This window comes from Lissotriton helveticus, chromosome 10 (assembly GCF_964261635.1).
Source record: "Lissotriton helveticus chromosome 10, aLisHel1.1, whole genome shotgun sequence".
NCBI lineage: Eukaryota > Metazoa > Chordata > Amphibia > Caudata > Salamandridae > Lissotriton > Lissotriton helveticus.
Window position 1 is genome coordinate 923072911 of NC_136071.1, and position 21538 is coordinate 923094448.

The 21538-nt window shown below is 43.4% G+C and overlaps 1 protein-coding gene across 1 annotated transcript in view; it reads left to right on the plus strand.

The window, feature by feature from the left end:
* CUBN (cubilin) overlaps positions 1-21538 on the plus strand; it is a 1583269-nt gene that overhangs the window by 1378815 nt on the left and 182916 nt on the right. Inside the window, exon 59 of the mRNA XM_078663578.1 lies at positions 8742-8959. Within this exon, the coding sequence (XP_078519704.1) occupies positions 8742-8959 (218 nt within the window). The remainder of the gene's footprint in view (positions 1-8741; positions 8960-21538) is intronic.

Here is a 21538-nt window from a genome sequence, read left to right on the forward strand (position 1 = left end):
TAACGACTCTGTCCTCTAGAATATATTCACTGGACAGTATTGTATCATCTGCTATTCATATAATAGAGCAGGACTTACAAATGTTACAACACGGTCAGTCCTAATTACGTTCTATTGTACAGCTTGGCTGGACGTTGCAAAATCTGCGTTCAGGCTACGTGCCATGGCGTTTAATCAACACAACGTCATTATTCTCTATCTTTAACCTTACTGATAAACAAATCAGTTTGGCACAAAAAGGAGCAGACTATACGATTCTGAGCATTGAAAAACTTGAGAGACCTGTCATTGAATGGATAATACATGGAATAATCACAATTCCAATAACAACTTTCCAGTTTAAATATTGCCAAGAATATATACCAGCGGGCCAGTATGAAAGGTTGGGTAAAGGGTACATCAAGTCAACATGGAATTTACCTTATACACACACATGTTACAGTGAAAAGAAAAATAATGTATTTCTTAGTGGTAAAAATTGTAAACGATCACTAAGCGGTACACTTCTGTGTCAAGGTATTAACTTGCATGGAGCCTGCGAAGGGTCTTCGAATAACCTTTCATGCCACCTGCACGGCACTCCTGCAACACAGAGAGAGACATCCTTTAGACAACTTTCTAACGGGAGGTATATTCTAATAAATGACCACAGCTGTTGTGGAATGGTGCTCGGAAAAGCCTATGTCGTCAGTGTTAGTTCCATGGTCACTTGCTGTATGCAAGTATTGTATCCAAACAGCAATCCAGATATGGAGGCAGCAATATGGCCTCGTTTGAATATCTCTTCTATTCGAATTGATACTTTAAGCAGAATGAAGTCTATTCTTTTACACACAACTGTGCCTTTGACCTCGTCCAGAGAAACGTATGATCTGCAAGTTGCAAAGACAACGGCAGAGATACATACCCTTTTATCAACAAATTGCCCCGTGCATTTCGTAGAAATGCTGAGCCAAATCCTAAATATGTCAGATACCAGTGGCATCGCACATGTATTTAAGACAATTTTTTCGGGACTGTTAACACCCTTTGAAACAGTTCTGGGCATCTTCCCCAATTTTGTCCATTCTGTCTTTGGCGGCCTACCTCTACTTTTGGGACTCGTAGCAGGAATTTTATTTTTGATCCTTCTTCTCCGATATGGCAAACCAAACAGCAGACAAGACTCCAGCAACGATGGAAGAAACGATCCTAGCTATACGCTATCGGGACCGCATAACTAGAGTCCTCGGATTAGCCCGGCTAAGAGACCTGAATATGACCTGGTTTCTTTCATTCAGACCAATCTGGCAAAATTGCATCTTACCTGTGCTTTGATGTATGCTATGCGGAGAAGAATGTGTGTTGGACGTCTGTCTTACACTACCATCAGCAGTACCAATGGATACAGATACCTTGCTAGGTCCGGTAACGACTCATGCATCGTGTTGTCCCCAGCGGCTACCCATTCTGATGACGGCATTTGTTGAGACTTCACCACTACGAGTATGTGGCAGTGGAGTACGAGATGAGAGCAGCATCACACAGGTACAACCTTCAGTGAGCATTGCTGATCCTGACATTGATGATAGCAATCATTCTCATGACTGCACTATTACAGCATTTTCAAACTTGGTCGAACTTTCACCTGATGCTGTAGACCAATTTTTTGCGAGTCTGTCTGAAATGATGTTCTCCCCTGAACAGAAAGAATAACTCTTTTTAAACAAACGAGCACACAGCGTTCCCTGAACTCTGAATTCGGCCTTCAGCTTTGATAAACAAAAGCTACTGAAAACATTTGGAACTATTTTTTCCCCTGAAAGCGAAATTATTTTTTTTCCCTTCCAAAATATTTACCTTTTTTCTGGCACATGTACTTTGCTTAAAGTAGAACTATTCTTAGAGAACAGAGCTTCTATTTTAGGAACTCTAGAGACAATATTTAACCTCAGCCTCTAGCACATGTACAGCCTTTTGTATTATTATGTAATGGAATGGTCTCGACCTTCTCTTCTGTATTTAGAGCCATTTCATGTGTAATTTTCGCAATTCATTCAGCTGATATATATATGAATTTCTTAACTGAATGATACCACTGCTTGAAAAGAGTACAGTACCAATACTCATTTTTGTGTATTTACTATATATCATTTCAAATGCAAAATTATGTATTTTGGGGTGGGTTGGAAAACACATGCACCGTTATATGTTCACTATTGCTTAGTTTTAAGTAATGAGGGACATTAGATCGTGGAGTGGGTGTTGTATTTCTATCTAGGACCCTAATTCGATATTCCTGATGTATGCCCTGATGTGGTTATAATAAATGATATCCTTATAAAGGCATAAGAATGATATCCATATTTAGTCGTAGCCCATGCAGTCCAAATTAAGCAAGGCTACTTCCCCAGACTCCTAGAAAGTACAACGAGTTCTCTAAACAAACCAAACCTCCAGCAACCTGGGAACTCCCCATGCTTTTATTTTGATTTGTCCTAGAACTCCTGTGAGCACTGTAAGAACAGCCAGTTCTTAGTGACATCTTTATTGACGTCTTATGTCCAACCTTACATCAAACCTGGCACCTTTCAGGTATAAATATACCAACGTTGCCTTAAGCAAACACACGGTGGTTTGGAGCAGAGCGGTTATCTACTTGCCCGAGAGCCCAGCTGATGCCAGAGGCCACGGACGCCGCCCCTCCCTTTTGACGCACTGAGAGAGACGCTGTCTTTTCTCCTGCCGAGAAATCCAGCTCTGGTGTTCTCAGCCGCCCTTGCGGGTTGCTGGGATATCGAGTCCTGAGAGAGAGATACCAGACCTCCTGCTTTCTATTACCCAGGTACGGAGCTTACTAAACCCTTAAAGAGAATTCTTGACTCAGATTCTTGGCAAAACCAACTTAACTTAAACTGCTACTTACTTACTCCTTCCCACGTATTAGGCTTAGGTCAGGTACACCGGGGTAGGCGTATTTAGAAGCACCAGTTGAGTACGTTAGTCAATGTATATATGTATGTATATATTTTATCCATTTTAAAGTATCACATGGCTAAGAAACCATATCAATGCTTTTACAGTATTATTTTATAATACTCCTTTTACTGTACGCACTTTACTTTATGATGAGTATTGCAATTGTGGCAATTCATTTCTCTTGCATGAGAAAGAAGACTGCTCAATAAATAACACCTTTTATTGAAAACGCCCGTCTCTCTATTCTCTGACCTCTGGTGAAACTAAGTATGCACGATTGACTGAGTAAAATAGCTGTCTATTGTTTTCACACGACTCTAGAGATACACTCTTATTCTGAGGGAGCAAAGTTGTCATGTTTATGGTTGTCAGAAGCTAATCCCTTCTTGTCTATCCAGGGAAGTTAAACTCCTCCTTGTTTACTCGAGAAAGTTTCTAGTGACCTCTGAGCTAGCTGGCAAAACTAATTAAGTCTAATATAGTCAGTAGAGACCTAGTCGACCTCACTCCTACGTCTACACTGCTGTTTATATTATTCCAATGCGCAGAGCCTATTGGGAATATAGGAACTACACTACAATCTCCTACGATTCCCCTCCTCTTAAGCTTATTTCAAATCTTCCTATCTCTACAATACACAATAAAATATCACTATGAACCTCTATTGTTTCTGTATACAAATTCTTAATATTGTAAGAGAGGTCGTTATCACTCACCCACGGTAAAACACAACTCGGGCTCCGGAGGTCATTAATATCATATAAGTTGTATCTAGTACTGACTATAGGAATAATAGAAAAAAAGGGGGTAGTAACATCAGTCAGTACCACATCTATTATAATCTCATAATTATCAAGCTTCTAACACAATACTGCTTACCAAAATCTGTCTTCTGAATCAAATCACGACTTCCAGACCTGCGTGAAATCTCCTCCTATGCAAATATAAAACATAATACTGTAGGAATTCACCCTATCGGCAACTACAATACAAAATGTAAATAACTCCACGGCATGAAATTAATGTCTACCTCAATACGGGCAGCAACTATCCTCGCTATCCCCGAACAGCGTCCTGCATCAGCGCCATTTTGTAGTGGCTATTTATATTCCATGACTATGTGCGCCATCTTGTAACATGTTCATACTCCGCCGTAATTCACACTGCTCTCTATGTTCGATGGCTAAATTATAATTCTCCCTCAATTTTCTACAATTTATAATTATTCAACATAAAATGTATTATTATTATATCAGCCCCCGTAATGATATCCTCAATTACGGTGTAGTAACTCGACTTTCCGGTGTCCCTTCAAATCGGCAAATGGCACCATCGACAAAGGCGAATGCCGAAACGCGTCTGGACACCGTGAGCTCGCAAATAAAACTTTAGAGCTCGCCACACTGAGTGCTTGTCTTCTTTGCGGGGGCATACCGTGGAAACTCGGAGCGAATATATATATATATGTATGTATATATATATATATATATATTCACTTAAAAAACCATAGGTTTCAGGACTTATATAGTTAGGAATTAGCATTTAAAAAACCTTGCAAATTCATTTAAAAAACCATAGGTTTCAGGCCTTATATAGTTAGGAATTAGCATTTTAAAAACCTTGCAAATTCACTTAAAAAAACATGGGTTTCAGGCCTTATATAGTTAGGAATTAGCATTTAAAAAACCATTGAAATTGCTCCTATATAGTTAGTTGTACTAACTATATTTCGCGCACCCGCAATCCACTGCTGATGATGTCACATATTACATCATTCATAACATGGTCAGTGACGTCACTGATGACATCATTGATGACATCTCAAATGACATCACTGATGATATCACTGATGACATCTCATAAAAAAAACCTCCAGTGGGCCTCAAAATGAAAATCCTGTTCCACATTTTTGGGGAAAATGATCGGCGCAGCTGGTTCCTAAATGTGGAACAGGATTTTAATTTTGAGGCCCACTGGAGGGCTTTTATCGATCCATGAATTGTTTTGGACTGCACAACAACCACTGGAGGTTTAAAAGTAAATGAGAGCCAAACCACAAGTTCCGGCGTGCATCAGAATAAAATGCATTAAAGCAGGCACACCAGAGGCCAATTAAAGGTGAAAACGCAGGGAACTGTGGGAGCCAAAGACATCTTGTGCAGCCAAGAGCCTCTGAAGAAAGAGCATGAATGCTCTGAAACACGTCAGGCAGAAGGATGAAATAATCGGAATGAAAATGCCTGTTCCTGTGAAATAAATGGTTTGTGATAAATCACCGGCTGGAGGAGTGCGTCTCTGTTGCAAGGGCACTTTTGGGAAGATATATATATATATATATATATATATATATATATATATATAATATATATATATATATATATATATATATATATATATATATATATATATATATATATATATATATATATATATATATCATCACGTGCACAGGAAACCCATTTGAAGAACTGCCACAAGAAGTTGAATTAATCACACAGTTTTTAATGTTGGCTTGCTGGCAGCTTAAACAACCGAAGATTACTTCTACACACAATCCTTCGCCAGACGCGTTTCCAGAGCCTCCTGCTCTCTTCATCAGTGGCGCATTGGAATGACAAACAGCGTCCGTGCTGATGCACAGTCTATTATAATCACCTGCCTCAGGAAGTGGGGCGTGGCCCACTCCACGGCTTCTGGATAATGTAGTCACTTTCAGTGTCCCCAGTGGGCGCGCTGTTTATCGAATAAACCCAAAATCAATTCCCAAGTGGGCTGAAGTTACCCAACAGTGAGTAAGCTGCCGTGCTTTATAGCCTCCATTGTGCACGAGCTAGTGTCTCCCTGCAAGACACCAGCTCGAAACTTCTTCCTTACTTGAGAAAGACTCCGTCCGGAGCCTGCTCAGGACCCACAACAGTAGTGGTGAGCAGTCTTCGCGACCGGGAAACAGCCGCTGTAACATCATCACGTGCACAGGAAACCCATTTGAAGAACTGCCACAAGAAGTTGAATTAATCACACAGTTTTTAATGTTGGCTTGCTGGCAGCTTAAACAACCGAAGATTACTTCTACACACAATCCTTCGCCAGACGCGTTTCCAGAGCCTCCTGCTCTCTTCATCAGTGGCGCATTGGAATGACAAACAGCGTCCGTGCTGATGCACAGTCTATTATAATCGCCAGCAAGCCAACATTAAAAACTGTGTGATTAATTCAACTTCTTGTGGCAGTTCTTCAAATGGGTTTCCTGTGCACGTGATGATGTTACAGCGGCTGTTTCCCGGTCGCGAAGACTGCTCACCACTACTGTTGTGGGTCCTGAGCAGGCTCCGGACGGAGTCTTTCTCAAGTAAGGAAGAAGTTTCGAGCTGGTGCCTTGCAGGGAGACACTAGATCGTGCACAATGGAGGCTATAAAGCACGGCAGCTTACTCACTGTTGGGTAACTTCAGCCCACTTGGGAATTGATTTTGGGTTTATTCGATAAACAGCGCGCCCACTGGGGACACTGAAAGTGACTACATTATCCAGAAGCCGTGGAGTGGGCCACGCCCCACTTCCTGAGGCAGGTGATTATAATAGACTGTGCATCAGCACGGACGCTGTTTGTCATTCCAATGCGCCACTGATGAAGAGAGCAGGAGGCTCTGGAAACGCGTCTGGCGAAGGATTGTGTGTAGAAGTAATCTTCGGTTGTTTAAGCTGCCAGCAAGCCAACATTAAAAACTGTGTGATTAATTCAACTTCTTGTGGCAGTTCTTCAAATGGGTTTCCTGTGCACGTGATGATGTTACAGCGGCTGTTTCCCGGTCGCGAAGACTGCTCACCACTACTGTTGTGGGTCCTGAGCAGGCTCCGGACGGAGTCTTTCTCAAGTAAGGAAGAAGTTTCGAGCTGGTGCCTTGCAGGGAGACACTAGCTCGTGCACAATGGAGGCTATAAAGCACGGCAGCTTACTCACTGTTGGGTAACTTCAGCCCACTTGGGAATTGATTTTGGGTTTATTCGATAAACAGCGCGCCCACTGGGGACACTGAAAGTGACTACATTATCCAGAAGCCGTGGAGTGGGCCACGCCCCACTTCCTGAGGCAGGTGATTATAATAGACTGTGCATCAGCACGGACGCTGTTTGTCATTCCAATGCGCCACTGATGAAGAGAGCAGGAGGCTCTGGAAACGCGTCTGGCGAAGGATTGTGTGTAGAAGTAATCTTCGGTTGTTTAAGCTGCCAGCAAGCCAACATTAAAAACTGTGTGATTAATTCAACTTCTTGTGGCAGTTCTTCAAATGGGTTTCCTGTGCACGTGATGATGTTACAGCGGCTGTTTCCCGGTCGCGAAGACTGCTCACCACTACTGTTGTGGGTCCTGAGCAGGCTCCGGACGGAGTCTTTCTCAAGTAAGGAAGAAGTTTCGAGCTGGTGCCTTGCAGGGAGACACTAGCTCGTGCACAATGGAGGCTATAAAGCACGGCAGCTTACTCACTGTTGGGTAACTTCAGCCCACTTGGGAATTGATTTTGGGTTTATTCGATAAACAGCGCGCCCACTGGGGACACTGAAAGTGACTACATTATCCAGAAGCCGTGGAGTGGGCCACGCCCCACTTCCTGAGGCAGGTGATTATAATAGACTGTGCATCAGCACGGACGCTGTTTGTCATTCCAATGCGCCACTGATGAAGAGAGCAGGAGGCTCTGGAAACGCGTCTGGCGAAGGATTGTGTGTAGAAGTAATCTTCGGTTGTTTAAGCTGCCAGCAAGCCAACATTAAAAACTGTGTGATTAATTCAACTTCTTGTGGCAGTTCTTCAAATGGGTTTCCTGTGCACGTGATGATATATATATATATATATATATATATATATATATATATATATATATATATATATATATATATATATATATATATATATATATATTTGGTCACCATTGTAATGCTTGCATTAGGGCACTGGCAACCTTGCGATGCCGCTAAGCATAAAACCCTTTTGAGAAGAAAATTGATATTGGATGGAGTTGTTGGCATATGTTTTTTTCTACTTCACAGTTAAGGAGAACATTTCTTTTGCTTTCTGTGAAATCTTGGAACTGATTTGGTGCCTATTAATTTAAGTTAAATGTATTGCAGACATTCGCTAATTGTATTATTTCTGATTGTAAGGATTTGTATTAATTCAACAATAAAATATTCTGATATTAATTTAAGTTACATATGTATATGATATATGTTTCTCTTGATCCCACTACCATTGGAGATTCATAACCCAATGACTAACATTCAATTTGCCACAACATAAATTAAAATGCTAATACTTGTAACTGGTAAAACTTAGTGTTCAAATGGGACAACAATGACAAAACATTAAGAATGTGCAAAAAAAACATTCTCTGTTTATATGTTTGAAGTATGGATCCATTGAATTGGCATAGAAACACTTCAAAGACCATCTAACAATACATGTGTACACATCAGACTTGTTGCTATCACACGTAAAAACTGGTCAGTTTACTTTGATTTAATTTATAAGGGGCACTAGATTGCTCATAAAAGAATCATGAAAGGCACCATAGCCAGAGAGGTTTTTTTGCTGAAGGGACAGGAGATTGATGGTGAAAAGCAACCTAAACAACGTCATACTGCATGTAAGAAGTGATGCTGAAATTTGAGGATAAACTCTAGTGATGAAAATCTATAAGTGTAGCTTGCAGTTGTAAAACTGTAGTAATTTTACTGAAGATCTAGGTTTACGAACCATTGTGTTGCTTTTATCCCTTTTATCAGGTTCAACCAGTTTGATCTTGAAGCAGGATCATCATGTAATTACGATTATGTGGCAGTGTATGATGGACCGGACACACATTCTTCACTACTTGGAAAATTCTGTGGCCAGATTCTTCCACCAGTGCTCAAGAGCTCCAGCAACTCCATTTTCCTTGTGTTTAAGACAGACAGTGGAGGCACGGCACGGGGATGGAGGGCATCTTTCAGAAAGACATTAGGTAAGGAATTCACTATCCTTATTGGCTTTGTGACTGTAAAGATCATTGATGCGTTTATTACCCTGTTCCTAATCATGAATATGAATTGAGAACATAGGTGAGTTAATCATGAAAAGATAAAGTATCTGAAATTCTAATGAACTGTTAGTTTTCTTTTTTTTTTAAAACAATTTTGACTATGATGAGTTAAATGACGATCTATTCATTTATTTATTTATTTATTATAGTGCTTTGCTATGCACCAGCATGTCTCTTTGTGACAGGTAAAGGTTGATGCTGCTCTTGAAATTGTGGCCACTTAACATTAAACATCTATGGAGGTAAATGCAAAAGGTCTGTTTAAAAGTTTGGTGATCATGTAAAACCCTCTAATTTCTGGATAAAAAAAGGCAAATCCACTCAATAAAGTTTATTCACGATGGGCATAGGGGAATTCTATTTGGGTTTGTCATTCTCTTCTAGAAAGTGGAGGATTTTTCAGTACCACCTGTTAAAAATGGAGTCTCTAGTTGGCAGTGGTTTGCAGCCTGTGCAAGTAGGTACCCTCACTCTAGTCTGTGTAAGTAAGGTATACACTAAGAATAACTTGTGGGCACCCCACTGGTAACTTAGCAAGAGCAGTCAGTCTTGTCCCCAAAGACAATGTGTAAAGTATTTGCACACAGACACACAGTAACACAGTGAAAACACTACAAAAGTAAATTACACCAGTTTAGAATAATAGCCAATATTTATCTGAGTAAAACAAGACCAAAAAGACAATTATAATCCAACACACATAAGTCAAAATGCGAACTTTCCAAGATTAAATCAAGTATAGCTTTTAGAAAACAATAGCTCCAATTAGTTTGTGCTTGACATTGAAAAATCCACAAAGTCAGTCCAAACTCAGGGAGCGAGGACTGGCGTCAGGGGGTCACACACACTCCAGTACAGTACCTTGTAGTTGCAAGGAATCAAAGACAATGCAAGATGTAGTTGAGGTGTGGTGTCAGTTCTTACTGCTATGCAGGTCATTGGCACTCAAGTATAGAGCTTTGCACGGAGAAGGTGAGGCGTAACGGAAGCAAATGAGGCATCGGTTCCTGGTGGCGGTGCAGAGTTATGGAGTCTATGATGCCTGGGGACGGTGTGGGTTGCAGGGGAGTTGATGTGACGATTGCTGGGATGATCCTCGGTTCCTTACTGCTGAGCGGTGTTGATGATGAAGTCAGAGGTAAAGACGCTTCTGTTCCGTGGCATCAAGGTTAAACCACTGGGCCACAGCTGTGGTGCCAGAAGGAGAGCGGTGCATCACAGGCCTTGGTGGCACATTGCTTGGAACTCCCTCAGTGCCGGTACTTTGGTGGCGCAGCATCACAGTCGGAGCCTGTGTTGTAGGATGAGGTAATTGCATCAAGCGGGGACTATGGCTTTGGTGCAGGCAGTGGCACTGCGTCGAAGTTGCAGACAGACAACAGTTCCAAAGTTGCTCTATGCCAGTTCCTTCTTGTAGCACAGAAACTCACTTCCAAGGGTCCAAGAACTGGATTTGGCACCACTTGGCAAATAGGACTCTCAGCAGAGGAGCCAAGGCACTACAGGTGAAGTTTTTGATGGCCCTGAGACTTTGAACAGGAGGCAAGCTCAACTAAAGCCCTTGGAGAAACTTTAGAAAGTATTGTGTAGAGAGCACAAAGTCCAGTCTTCTCACTCCCAGGACAGGAGCGACAGAGAGCAGGCTAACACAGCAAAGCAAACTGCAAAGTGGCAGTCCCTTTTGGCAGCACAATATCTCTTCTTCTTGGCAGAATGTCATCAATCCAGAAGTGTTCAGAGTATATGGTGTCAGAGGTCCAGTTATTATACCTACTTTGGGCTTTGAAGTGGCAAGACTACAAAGAAAGGTCTTTGTAGTGCACAATACCCTGCCTTTCCTTGCCCTGGCTCTAGACACACCACATGTGGTGGTGACATCTTCGTGTGGGGACAGGCACAGCCTTATTCAGGTGCTAGTGTCAGCTCCTCCCACTACTCAAGCTCAGGAAGGCTCAGAAGCCTGCTGATTGGCCATCAGGATATGCAGGGGACACCTCAGCTCCCTTAGTGTGTGACTGTCTAGAGTGAATTCACAAAGCCCAACTGACATCCAAACCAAACATATTTTAGGGACAGGCAGAGGCACAGAATGATTAAGTGTAAAAAGTGTAAGTGTAAAAAGAACAGATGATGGCTGGAATACTGAATTCATCAAACATTCACCCCCAGTCACAGATCTGTGTTAAACCCATTGTTTTCTTGCATACCACGCCATTGAAGCTTAGAACCAACCATATGCAAATCAGTCTTGACCCTGTTCCCCATGAGAACAGTCCAGGCCGAATTGCTAGGCCAGGTCCTCCTTGGACCAACAAGAAGCATTTTGAGATCTGTTTCAGGGCAACACCCCTTTTCAGCCAGGTTAGATTGAATCTGGTGGCGTAGCGACCACGAGACCCATGTCTTATCATGCCCTTCCCACTTAGGGCGACAAAGTCAACAAGAATAGATGATGAACAGGATGCTCAATTAATCAAACATTCACCCTCAATCACAGATCTGGGTTAAATCCATCGTTTTTATGCACGCCACTCCATTCCAGTTTAGATCCAGCCATATGCAAATCAGTCTTGACCCTGTTCCTTATTGGGAACAGTCCAACTCGAACTGCCAGGCTATGTCTTCCCTGGACCAAGAACAAGCATACTGGGACCGGTTTCAATGTAACACCCCTCATCAGCCAGGATAGCTTGAATCTGGTGTCATAGCGAGCACAGGACCCATGTCTGGGCATACCCTTCCCACTTAGTGTGATGAATGCAAAAAGAACAGATGATGGACGGAATGCTGAATCAATCAAACATTCACCCCGACTCACAGATCTGGGTTAAATCCATCGTTTTTTTGCATGCCTTTCCATCCTCAATCTGTGTGTCTTTTTGCATTCCTGCTTCATAACAGATAAATACATTTCTGTTTTGTACTTATTTCTTCATAGAGATCAGAATGCTCACTTCTGTACATTCCAATCCATCACTTGAAGGTTACTTGAAGCTCGAGATATCATTGCACTTTGTGTCTAAAGAGAGCATTTTGGCCTGCAGCTCATAAATACATATTTTTCTGTGCCTACAACTATTCCTTACTCTATACCATGCTGTACTCTCTTCCATTCTGCATTTGCCCTTGCAGTGTCTACCCCTAATGCAATCCCCCTAACATCACTAATTTCCTTCTCCATCCCAATTTGCACGGCGCCTAACCACAAACATCCACCCCGAGTTGTGTCTATCTACTAGTCCCCTATTCTTTCTTCACCCATTCTGTGCTCTCTTATCATGTTGCTTCCTTTTTCCTCTGTGCTGTTATATCCTTTGCTCTCTGCTGACATATAACCACCCTTTTAGTTCCTATTCACATCCGTTGTTCTCTCCCCTCGTGTGCTTTCCTATCATGTGCTGTCCAGGGCCCTATGTTTGTCTGTCTATGCTTTATTCCATCCTGTGTTTTCTCCACACTGTGCTCTCACCCACTCTCTCCCCTTGCATCAAGTGCTTCTCCATCCCATGCACTCTGCAGCCAGTGCACATCCAATGGGATGCCTTCTCTTTTCCCGTCTTACCCTATCGTGTGTTCAGTCGCTTATTCGTACCTCTCTCCGTTTATGTTCTCGCAGCCTTTGCATTGCCATTTTGTGCTCTCTTATCCTGCCCTGTCTCATATTCAGAGCTCTCTGTCCTGTGATCCCCGTCCGTTGCCCCCAATGAAGTGCCCTCCTATCCTGTGCTATCACATCTAGTGATCTTTCCCATCATATGCTGCCTGCATCACGTCTTCTCTTCTGTCCTGTTTTCCTCACCCTACGTGCCATTTTCTCTTGAGTTGTGGGTCTCCCGTGAATATCAACATCATTTTTACAGAGTATGGACCCCTTTCTAGGTGAGCCTATTCTGGCCCACTGATAGAGATTCCAGTATTGCACCTTGCTCTCCTTCTTAAGAAACTAAAATTAGCTCTGCCAGTGCTTGTTTCTTTATCTTTCAGCACTCCAAGTCTCTGGCCTCTCTCCTGCTTGTGTCTCTGCCGCCTCCACCCCCCCCCCCCCCACGTGTTATCTATTTACTCCCTCTCCCCTGCTCCCCTCCCATTTCGTTTTCAATTACATTTTTTTATGAATTACATTTTCCATGTGGTCATTGCTCTGCCTCATTCTTTCTTTGTTTTACCTTAGATTTACTGTTCTGAAACGGGCGTGTGCCATGTTAGAACTTTTCTTTAATACACGTGTCCTCGTGCATGCATGTGTCTTAACGAATGTGCATGCACTTTGACACACAGGCAGCCATTTTGTATGTTAGTGACATTGAAAAAGGTCAAAGCAAATAGCTTGTATTTTTTAGATTGGGAACACTATGACTTACAACATTCAATTGGAATTTCGGTTACAACACTCTTTAATATTAATGAGCTAGACCAATGGTTAGTTCACTTAAGTGGAACATCAACAATTGCCAACCCAGCACCTTCCGATATTCATCAAAGGTTTACATCATAAATGGAATGTCATGGGGGTGTTTGCCACGCATTTGCTTTTTAGCACATCTGTGACCTAAACGCCCTTTATTTGTATCAGTGAGTTATTTACCTTCACAACTATTTTGATGTATTCTCTTATCAAAATAGAGGATGTAATGTGGATTTACTTAATTAAACACATTTCTAGAACGATATTTCTGAGATCTGGTGCCCTGAAAATAATTCACATCTAAACTTCTTTTAATTCAAAACGAATGCGTTGTTCCGAGCAGTCGCCAGCGTTTCCAGACTGTGAGAAAAGTGACCTGTGGATGATTAAATAACGCTGGCACTCGTGTGCTTGCCAATCATAACATTCCCACAGAACTTAACAGTTGCATAGTTGTTTTGTCTGTTTAATTTCAAATAACAGTAGGGAATAGATGCTTCTACTAACCGACTGGCAGTGGCATAGTGTGACTTTTCAAAAAGTGTACTTTCAAACTATTGAACTCTTGTTCAAGTATTGTAGTTTTCCAAATCTGCGGTATGTAGCTTTTCCTCTTTTGTTTTAGAGTTTGAGTTTTAAAATACTTGTAAAGCGCTCATACACCTGCGGTTTCTTGGCGCTACTGCTGACCAGGTCCAGGGCTAAAAACAGGGGAGACTGCTGGGGATTTAATCAAAAGATTTTGTGAACAAATGGGCTTTGAGATGTTTGCGAAATTGCGGGTACAGGACGATGGATCGCAGATCCAAGGGAAGGGAATTCCAGAGGATCGGGGCAAGGGTAGCAAGTTTCGAGCCTCCCCACTTCTTTGTCCGGTAGCGTGGGATAGTGAGGAGGGACTGAGAGGACGAGCGGAGTTCCCTGGTGGGTACATAAGGGGTGATCTCTGAGGAGATAAATGCTGGAGCCAGGTCCAGTCGGGCCAAGAAGGTGATGGAGGCGAGCTTGAATTGAATTCGGGCTCGCACAGGGAGCCAGTGCAGGGATTTCAAGAGAGGGGAAGAACGGTGAAATTTGGGAAGATTGAAAACCAGGCGGGCCGCCTGGTTTTGTATCTGCTGCAAACGCCGTAAACTATATGCCGGGATACCTGCATATAGGGCGTTGCCATAGTCCAGGCGGGACACCACCATGGCTAAGGTGATGAGTTTGAGAGCAGAGAAGGTGAAGAAACGGGACACCCTGCGTATAGTACGCAGTGAAAGGAAAGAGGAAGATACCACAGAGCTGACCTGGGAGTGAAGAGTGAGTTGAGAGTTGAGCTTTATGCCAAGGGTTTTAACAGAGGTAGAGGGTTCTGGAGAGGGGCCAAGAGAAGGGGGCCAGAAGAGAGGGGACCAGGGGCTGGATGAACCACCCGTCAACACCAGCTCGGTCTTATCGGGGTTGAGTTTAAGGTGATTGTGGTTCATCCAGTCCCGGATGTGGAGCATGACAGATTGAAAATTAAGGACAGAAGAGGGAGAAGAGGAAAGGTTAAAGACCAGCTGGAGGTCATCCGCATAATTAAATACGGCGACCTCCATTTGTTGAAGAGAAAAGATAAGAGGGGCAATATAGAGATTGAACAAGAGGGGGGAAAGGGAGGAGCCTTGGGGAACCCCGCACTGAACTTTTCGGACGTCCGCTGTGAAATCACCCAGGCGAACGGCCTGGGTGCGGTCACTCAGGAAGGATGATAGCCAGACCAAGGCAGTCCCTCCGATCCCGGCCGCCCTGACACGGGAAAGCAAGATGGTATGATCCACCGTGTCAAAGGCGGCTGAGAGATCGAGGAGCACAAGGGCCTGGCGCCGGTTGGTATCCATACCCTCCCTGAGGTTGTCCAAGACCGAAATAACAACGGACTCCGTAGAGTGTGCGGGGCGGAAGCCGGCCTGGCGGGGAGCAAGAGCTCCGTGAGTCTCTACAAAGGAGCTCAAAGCGCCGGTGACATGGCGCTCGAGCACCTTTGCCAGAAAGGGTAAAAGGGAGATGGGGCGGAAATTGGCAGGGACAGAGGGGTCTGCCCCGGGTTTTTTTAAAATCGGCACAATAACTGCAGACTTCAAGGGGGAGGGGACCACACCTTTAGCCAGAGAACTGTTGAGGAGGTGAAGGGGAGGATCCGGGCAGGAAACAAAGATGTGACGGAGAATATGAGCAGGACAGGGGTCGAGTGGAGAGCCAGATTTAACCAAAGGTACCAAGGAAGAAGGTTTTAATGAAAGAATAAGTGCTGACAAAGTCAGTAGTTATCTCTTTTGTACCGGGGAGGAGATGTGGCCTACAGACCAGAGCTGCGGACTTTGGAACTGAGGATCCAGGTTCGAGTGCTGGCGCTCAACATCCTGTGATTCTGAGCAAATCACTGAATCTCCTGGTGCCTTAAACAAATCTGCTCTTGTGCAGTGTAATCTGGTGCTCATGTAAATCGCTGTAACGCCCTTGGGTCAAGTGCATTTGGAAATAGTTTTATGAAAGCGAGGAGATGGGGGATGCTTTCCACAGTAGAGGTCAGAGGAACCAATAATTAAAATAATTTCCAGTGGCACAGGCCTCATCAAGGTGGCACACTCCTCAACAATGTCTTCTGCAGGACATCAGCCTGGATAAGTTATTGTCAGGGAGCGTTGTAGGGCAGTCAGATGTCAATGCGCCAGGGGCGGTTTCTCCAGAGGAGCGCTGTCACCACCCCACACTACTGCTCAGAAAGCTGGAAAAATAAAATGGCAATAAAAGGATTTTATTACCATATTATTTTTCCAGCTTTCTTGTGAACGGAGAGGGCAAGGCGGGGCCAGTGTGTTATTGCTGCTGATTGGCAGCAATGATGATTGGACCCTTCAGTTTGAAGTGTCGGTTTGGCCAGCTACTTTGCTACGCATAACTGTCATGCGCATTTCAAAATCTCCAACTCAGCTGTCTTAGACAGCTGGGTTGGAGATCAGGCATCGACCTCCAGTTCCATTCGGAGCGCTGAGGCAGCCTGCTCCAGCCAATCCAGACGCCTTCACTGAAGCAGCATCTGGATTGGATAAGGACCTCTGGTAGCTGTGGGACCTCGCGGTTAGAGAGTCTGGAGCCAGGGACTGAAGAACGTGGAGGATGTTCTGCAGGCTAAGGTAAGTGAACTTTTTTTTTTTCATTTTTAAATGGTTTCGTTCATTTGCATGTTTCTAATTGTATTTATGTCGCCCACTCGCCTCCCCATTTTCGTCGGTCTCTAACTACCACTGTGAGCCGCCCCATTTCCCAAAAACTTAATTCTGCTAATACATGGATAAGCAAGAGCAGAACTAAATATTGAAGGAAAAGGGAATGGGAATGATTGATAGAAGAGAGAACCAGAGCATTTCTGTCATGTCAGGTGTGTTTCTATTGGAATTCAGACCATTTGCACCAGCATTATTACAAGCTGGCATTCTGAGGCAGGTTAAGCATACACTATGGAGGGAGAGAATACAAATATATTTAGCATCATTCATGGATATCCAGAAGTACCAAAAGTTCTTGCAATGCAAGGTGTTATGCTTACTGGCTCTAAAGTATCGTCCCACGATGATCCCAAGACAGATTTGATGGAAGGCAATACAAATCCAAAATGATACTCCTGGAAATGGCGAGAGGGGAAAAAAATAAGCAAAGTAATCCAGATAAATTGTAAACTAGAAAAAGGTCACAAACATTCTGTCGGTCAGAGAACCAAAATAGGGAACAAAATAACATGGTGAGGTATGTAAAAATGGTGAACCAACTAGTATATCAAGTTAAGGAGCCACTGCAATGTGGAAAAGTGCTAAGCACCTTCTACAGCAAAATTAACTCTTTAAATAGCACCACTGCCGACCATCTCCTGAAGTACCATCGCTTGACCTTCCCAGCTAGTAGTCTTGGAGCCCCAGCCATCACAGGTTGTCCGGCCACAATCTCATTGTGATGCATAGTCATTTCTTTAGAATTTTCCCTAGTATATGCCTACATTCTACCTGCACCAAGCCTTTTGCTGACAGTTATCCCTCTCCAGTGAGTTGTTCTGCACGGTCCTGGTAGAGTTTTCACCTTCAACTACCACACCAACTGAAACATGAAGCCCTGGAGACAAAGCAGACATAGCAGATGTTGAGGTTTACCACATCAGAATGGCCATGACATTTTTTCAGCCATGTTTGTCAGTATTTTAGTTTTATTAACAGTTTTATTTGGATTAAAAGCCATGAAATCATATATATATATATATATAAGTTCCACAAGTTGCCCAAGGCGAAGCTCACTCGCACCAGAACAAATAATCCTGAAGCGCACCAACAGACAGCGTGTCAGTTCCTTTATTCCTCCTGCAGAGCACCAGATCGCATTATTTGCGCATCAGAGCACCGTGTGGCTTCCGAAACTTATCAGGGTTTATGAACATTTTATGATGTATTTCAGTGGCATTTGTGAATTATCATGTTTGAGACTACTAATCCCACAATGCTTGGTATTTGACCCCGGACTCACCTGATGAGAATTAACCTGGGATGTGGGTATTTATTGAGAGTCCCTTGAAATCATCGTGGATTCAAATGCTGCTGGCCCGTGAACAAGGATGTACAAATCTAAAACGCGTTGGGCAACATGAATAAAGGAACTGACACGCTGTCTGTTGGTGCGCTGCAGGATTATTTGTTCTGGTGCGAGTGAGCTTCGCCTTGGGCAACTTGTGGAATTTATATTAGCACGGCATGTTCACACGTGGAAGCGCACCGCCTCTGGTATTTGAATAGCGGTTCTGGGGCCTCATTATAGTGGAGCCTGGCAGAGTACCGGATCACATTATTTGCGCATCACAGCACCGTGTAGCTTCCGAATCTTATCAGTGTTTTTGAACATTTTATGATGTATTTTAGTGGCATTTGTGAATTATCATGTTTGAGACTACTAATCCCACAATGCTTGGTATTTGACCCCGGACTCACCTGATGAGAATTAACCTTGAATGTGGGTATTTATTGAGAGTCCCTTGAAATCATCGTGGATTCAAATGCTGCTGGCCCGTGAACAAGGATGTACAAATCTGAAACGCGTTGGGCAACATGAATAAAGGAACTGACGCGCTGTCTGTTGGTGCGCTGCAGGATTATTTGTTCTGGTGCGAGTGAGCTTCGCCTTGGGCAACTTGTGGAACTTATATTAGCACGGCATGTTCAGCCGTGGAAGTGCACCGCCTCTGGTATTTGAATAGCGGTTCTGGGGCCTCATTACAGTGGAGCCTGGCAGAGCACCGGATTGCATTATTTGCGCATCACAGCACCGTGTGACTTCCGAAACTTATCAGGGTTTATGAACATTTTATGATGTATTTCAGTGGCATTTGTGAATTATCATGTTTGAGACTACTAATCCCACAATGCTTGGTATTTGACCCCGGACTCACCTGATGAGAATTAACCTTGAATATGGGTATTTATTGAGAGTCCCTTGAAATCATCGTGGATTCAAATGCTGCTGGCCCGTGAACAAGGAAGTACAAATCTGAAACGCGTTGGGCAACATGAAAAAAGGAACTGACAAGCTGTCTGTTGGTGCGCTGCAGGATTATTTGTTCTGGTGCGAGTGAGCTTCCCCTTGGGCAACTTGTGGAACTTATATTAGCACGGCATGTTCAGCCGTGGAAGCGCACCGCCTCTGGTATTTGCATAGCGGTTCTGGGGCCTCATTACAGTGGAGCCTGGCAGAGCACCGGATCGCATTATGTGTGCATCACAGCACCGTGTGGCTTCCGAAACTTATCAGGGTTTATGAACATTTTATGATGTATTTCAGTGGTATTTGTGAATTATCATGTTTGAGACTACTAATCCCACAATGCTTGGTATTTGACCCCGGACTCACCTGATGAGAATTAACCTTGAATGTGGGTATTTATTGAGAGTCCCTTGAAATCATCGTGGATTCAAATGCTGCTGGGCCGTGAACAAGGATGTACAAATCTGAAACGTGTTGGGCAACATGAATAAAGGAACTGACGCGCTGTCTGTTGGTGCGCTGCAGGATTATTTGTTCTGGTGCGAGTGAGCTTCGCCTTGGGCAACTTGTGGAACTTATATTAGCACGGCATGTTCAGCCGTGGAAGCGCACCGCCTCTGGTATTTGAATAGCGGTTCTGGGGCCTCATTACAGTGGAGCCTGGCAGAGCACCGGATCGCATTATGTGCGCATCACAGCACCGTGTGGCTTCCGAAACCTATCAGGGTTTTTGAACATTTTATGATGTATTTCAGTGGCATTTGTGAATTATCATGTTTGAGACTACTAATCCCACACTGCTTGGTTTTTGACCCTGGACTCACCTGATGAGAATTAACCTTGAATGTATATATACATACATATATATTCAGAAAATTACCATTGACATTTTAGAAAACAAAATATATTGTTAAAATCTCTCCACCAAATGCATGACAGCAATATTAGGTAAGAATTGCAGCTGAAGGAAAGCTCCAGGGCAATTGGAAACGTTTTTAATCCTGGATCAGTTGTTTTAGGGATTTGACTCAATCTAAAAAGTTCAGAAAAATCATAAAGTGCATCATTTAGTTTTTTAAATATTATCACAACAACAAAACAACTATAGTTCACCAAAAATGTCATGTCAACAAAAGGTAATGCATAATCCAAACTCTAAATCTTTATTAAGTATGGGCGGAAAATTCGTTTCGCTCGCAGAATTTGCAAATTTTTGGCAATTTCGCGATCCGCGATTTGCGCAAAATTGCCCAAAAATCTGCAATTCGCGAGTTGGCGGATTTTTTTTTCTTGTTCCCGCTTCAAAAATACAATCTCGCGTGCGCGGCATTGACTTACCATGATTCTGCGTTCGCTGATGAGTTTTCCTCCCTGTTCGTGTGCGCTGCGAGATTTTGGTAGCTGGCCGAGCGGCGCCGCGATCTTGAACACGTCATTGTCACCCAAAACAGGAAATTGCGAACACGAACACGTCATTGCGACCCGAAACAGGAAATTGCGAACGCGAACACGTCATTGCGACTGAAACAGGAAAATGGCATCGCGAGCAGGCTGGTTAAGTGGAAACAACATGTTCGCGACCGTTGCGACCGCATGCGCAAGTTCTCCTTCCCGAACTGGTAAAACAATCTCGCAAACTCGCCCCAAATTTTTTTTCGCAAGCTCGCGGAATTTGGCAGGTTTTTGCGAAGTTTGATTACGAATTCGCGCGAATCCGCGTATCAGGAATTTGCAAATTCCACCCATGCTTAATCTTCATACAAGATTACACTTCTTGGAATTTGGTTACAAAGTGGCATGCAGCTAACCTGTGAGACCTAAACCTGTATTTAGTTAATTCACCATCTTCTCAACGTGAGGATCGGTTTAGAGGAAACAGTTTCTTAACATGGAGCTTGTTGACCTTATATCTGATTATTAAATAGCTCTGAGCAAACAATCATATCGTCATTACATTTTCTGGGATATATTTTTTTTTAATGAAATTCATTTATAATTTTTCAATAAGTTAGAAGCACCAGGGGTGACACACGTCAACAACAGAACCAATTTCTATGCATGCAAGCAAAACATTGACATTTACAGGTCAAGGGTATAGCATCTTGAATGCAGAGTGCTATGAATAGCGGCGAACCACGGTTGGTTGCGGACGCTGTTAGCGTGCAGCCTACTCTGATCTCTGGTAGTGCTAGCAGCGTTGGCAACCAACCATAGTTCGATGCTATTCAGCATACTCCGCTACCGATTGTGGGGCCACATCACACCTCTATGGCAGTTGCTCCACACTCTGATAGCCCAAAGGTATACTATATACCATGTGTACCTGGGATAAGGTACAGCTTTAGAAAACACCTATACATTTGACCGGCCTACCCTTGAGTAGTCTAGCTTTCACTTTTTTGGTCCTGAGGAATTGCAGTGGTCATTACTGACATAAGAATGGCAAGAAACATGTCAGAGGCCAGGCCATTCCCTGGCACCAGAATACATAAGCGCCAAGCAGGAAAGGAGACCATAGTGGATGCGGGCTTCCTTGGGCACTGTATTAA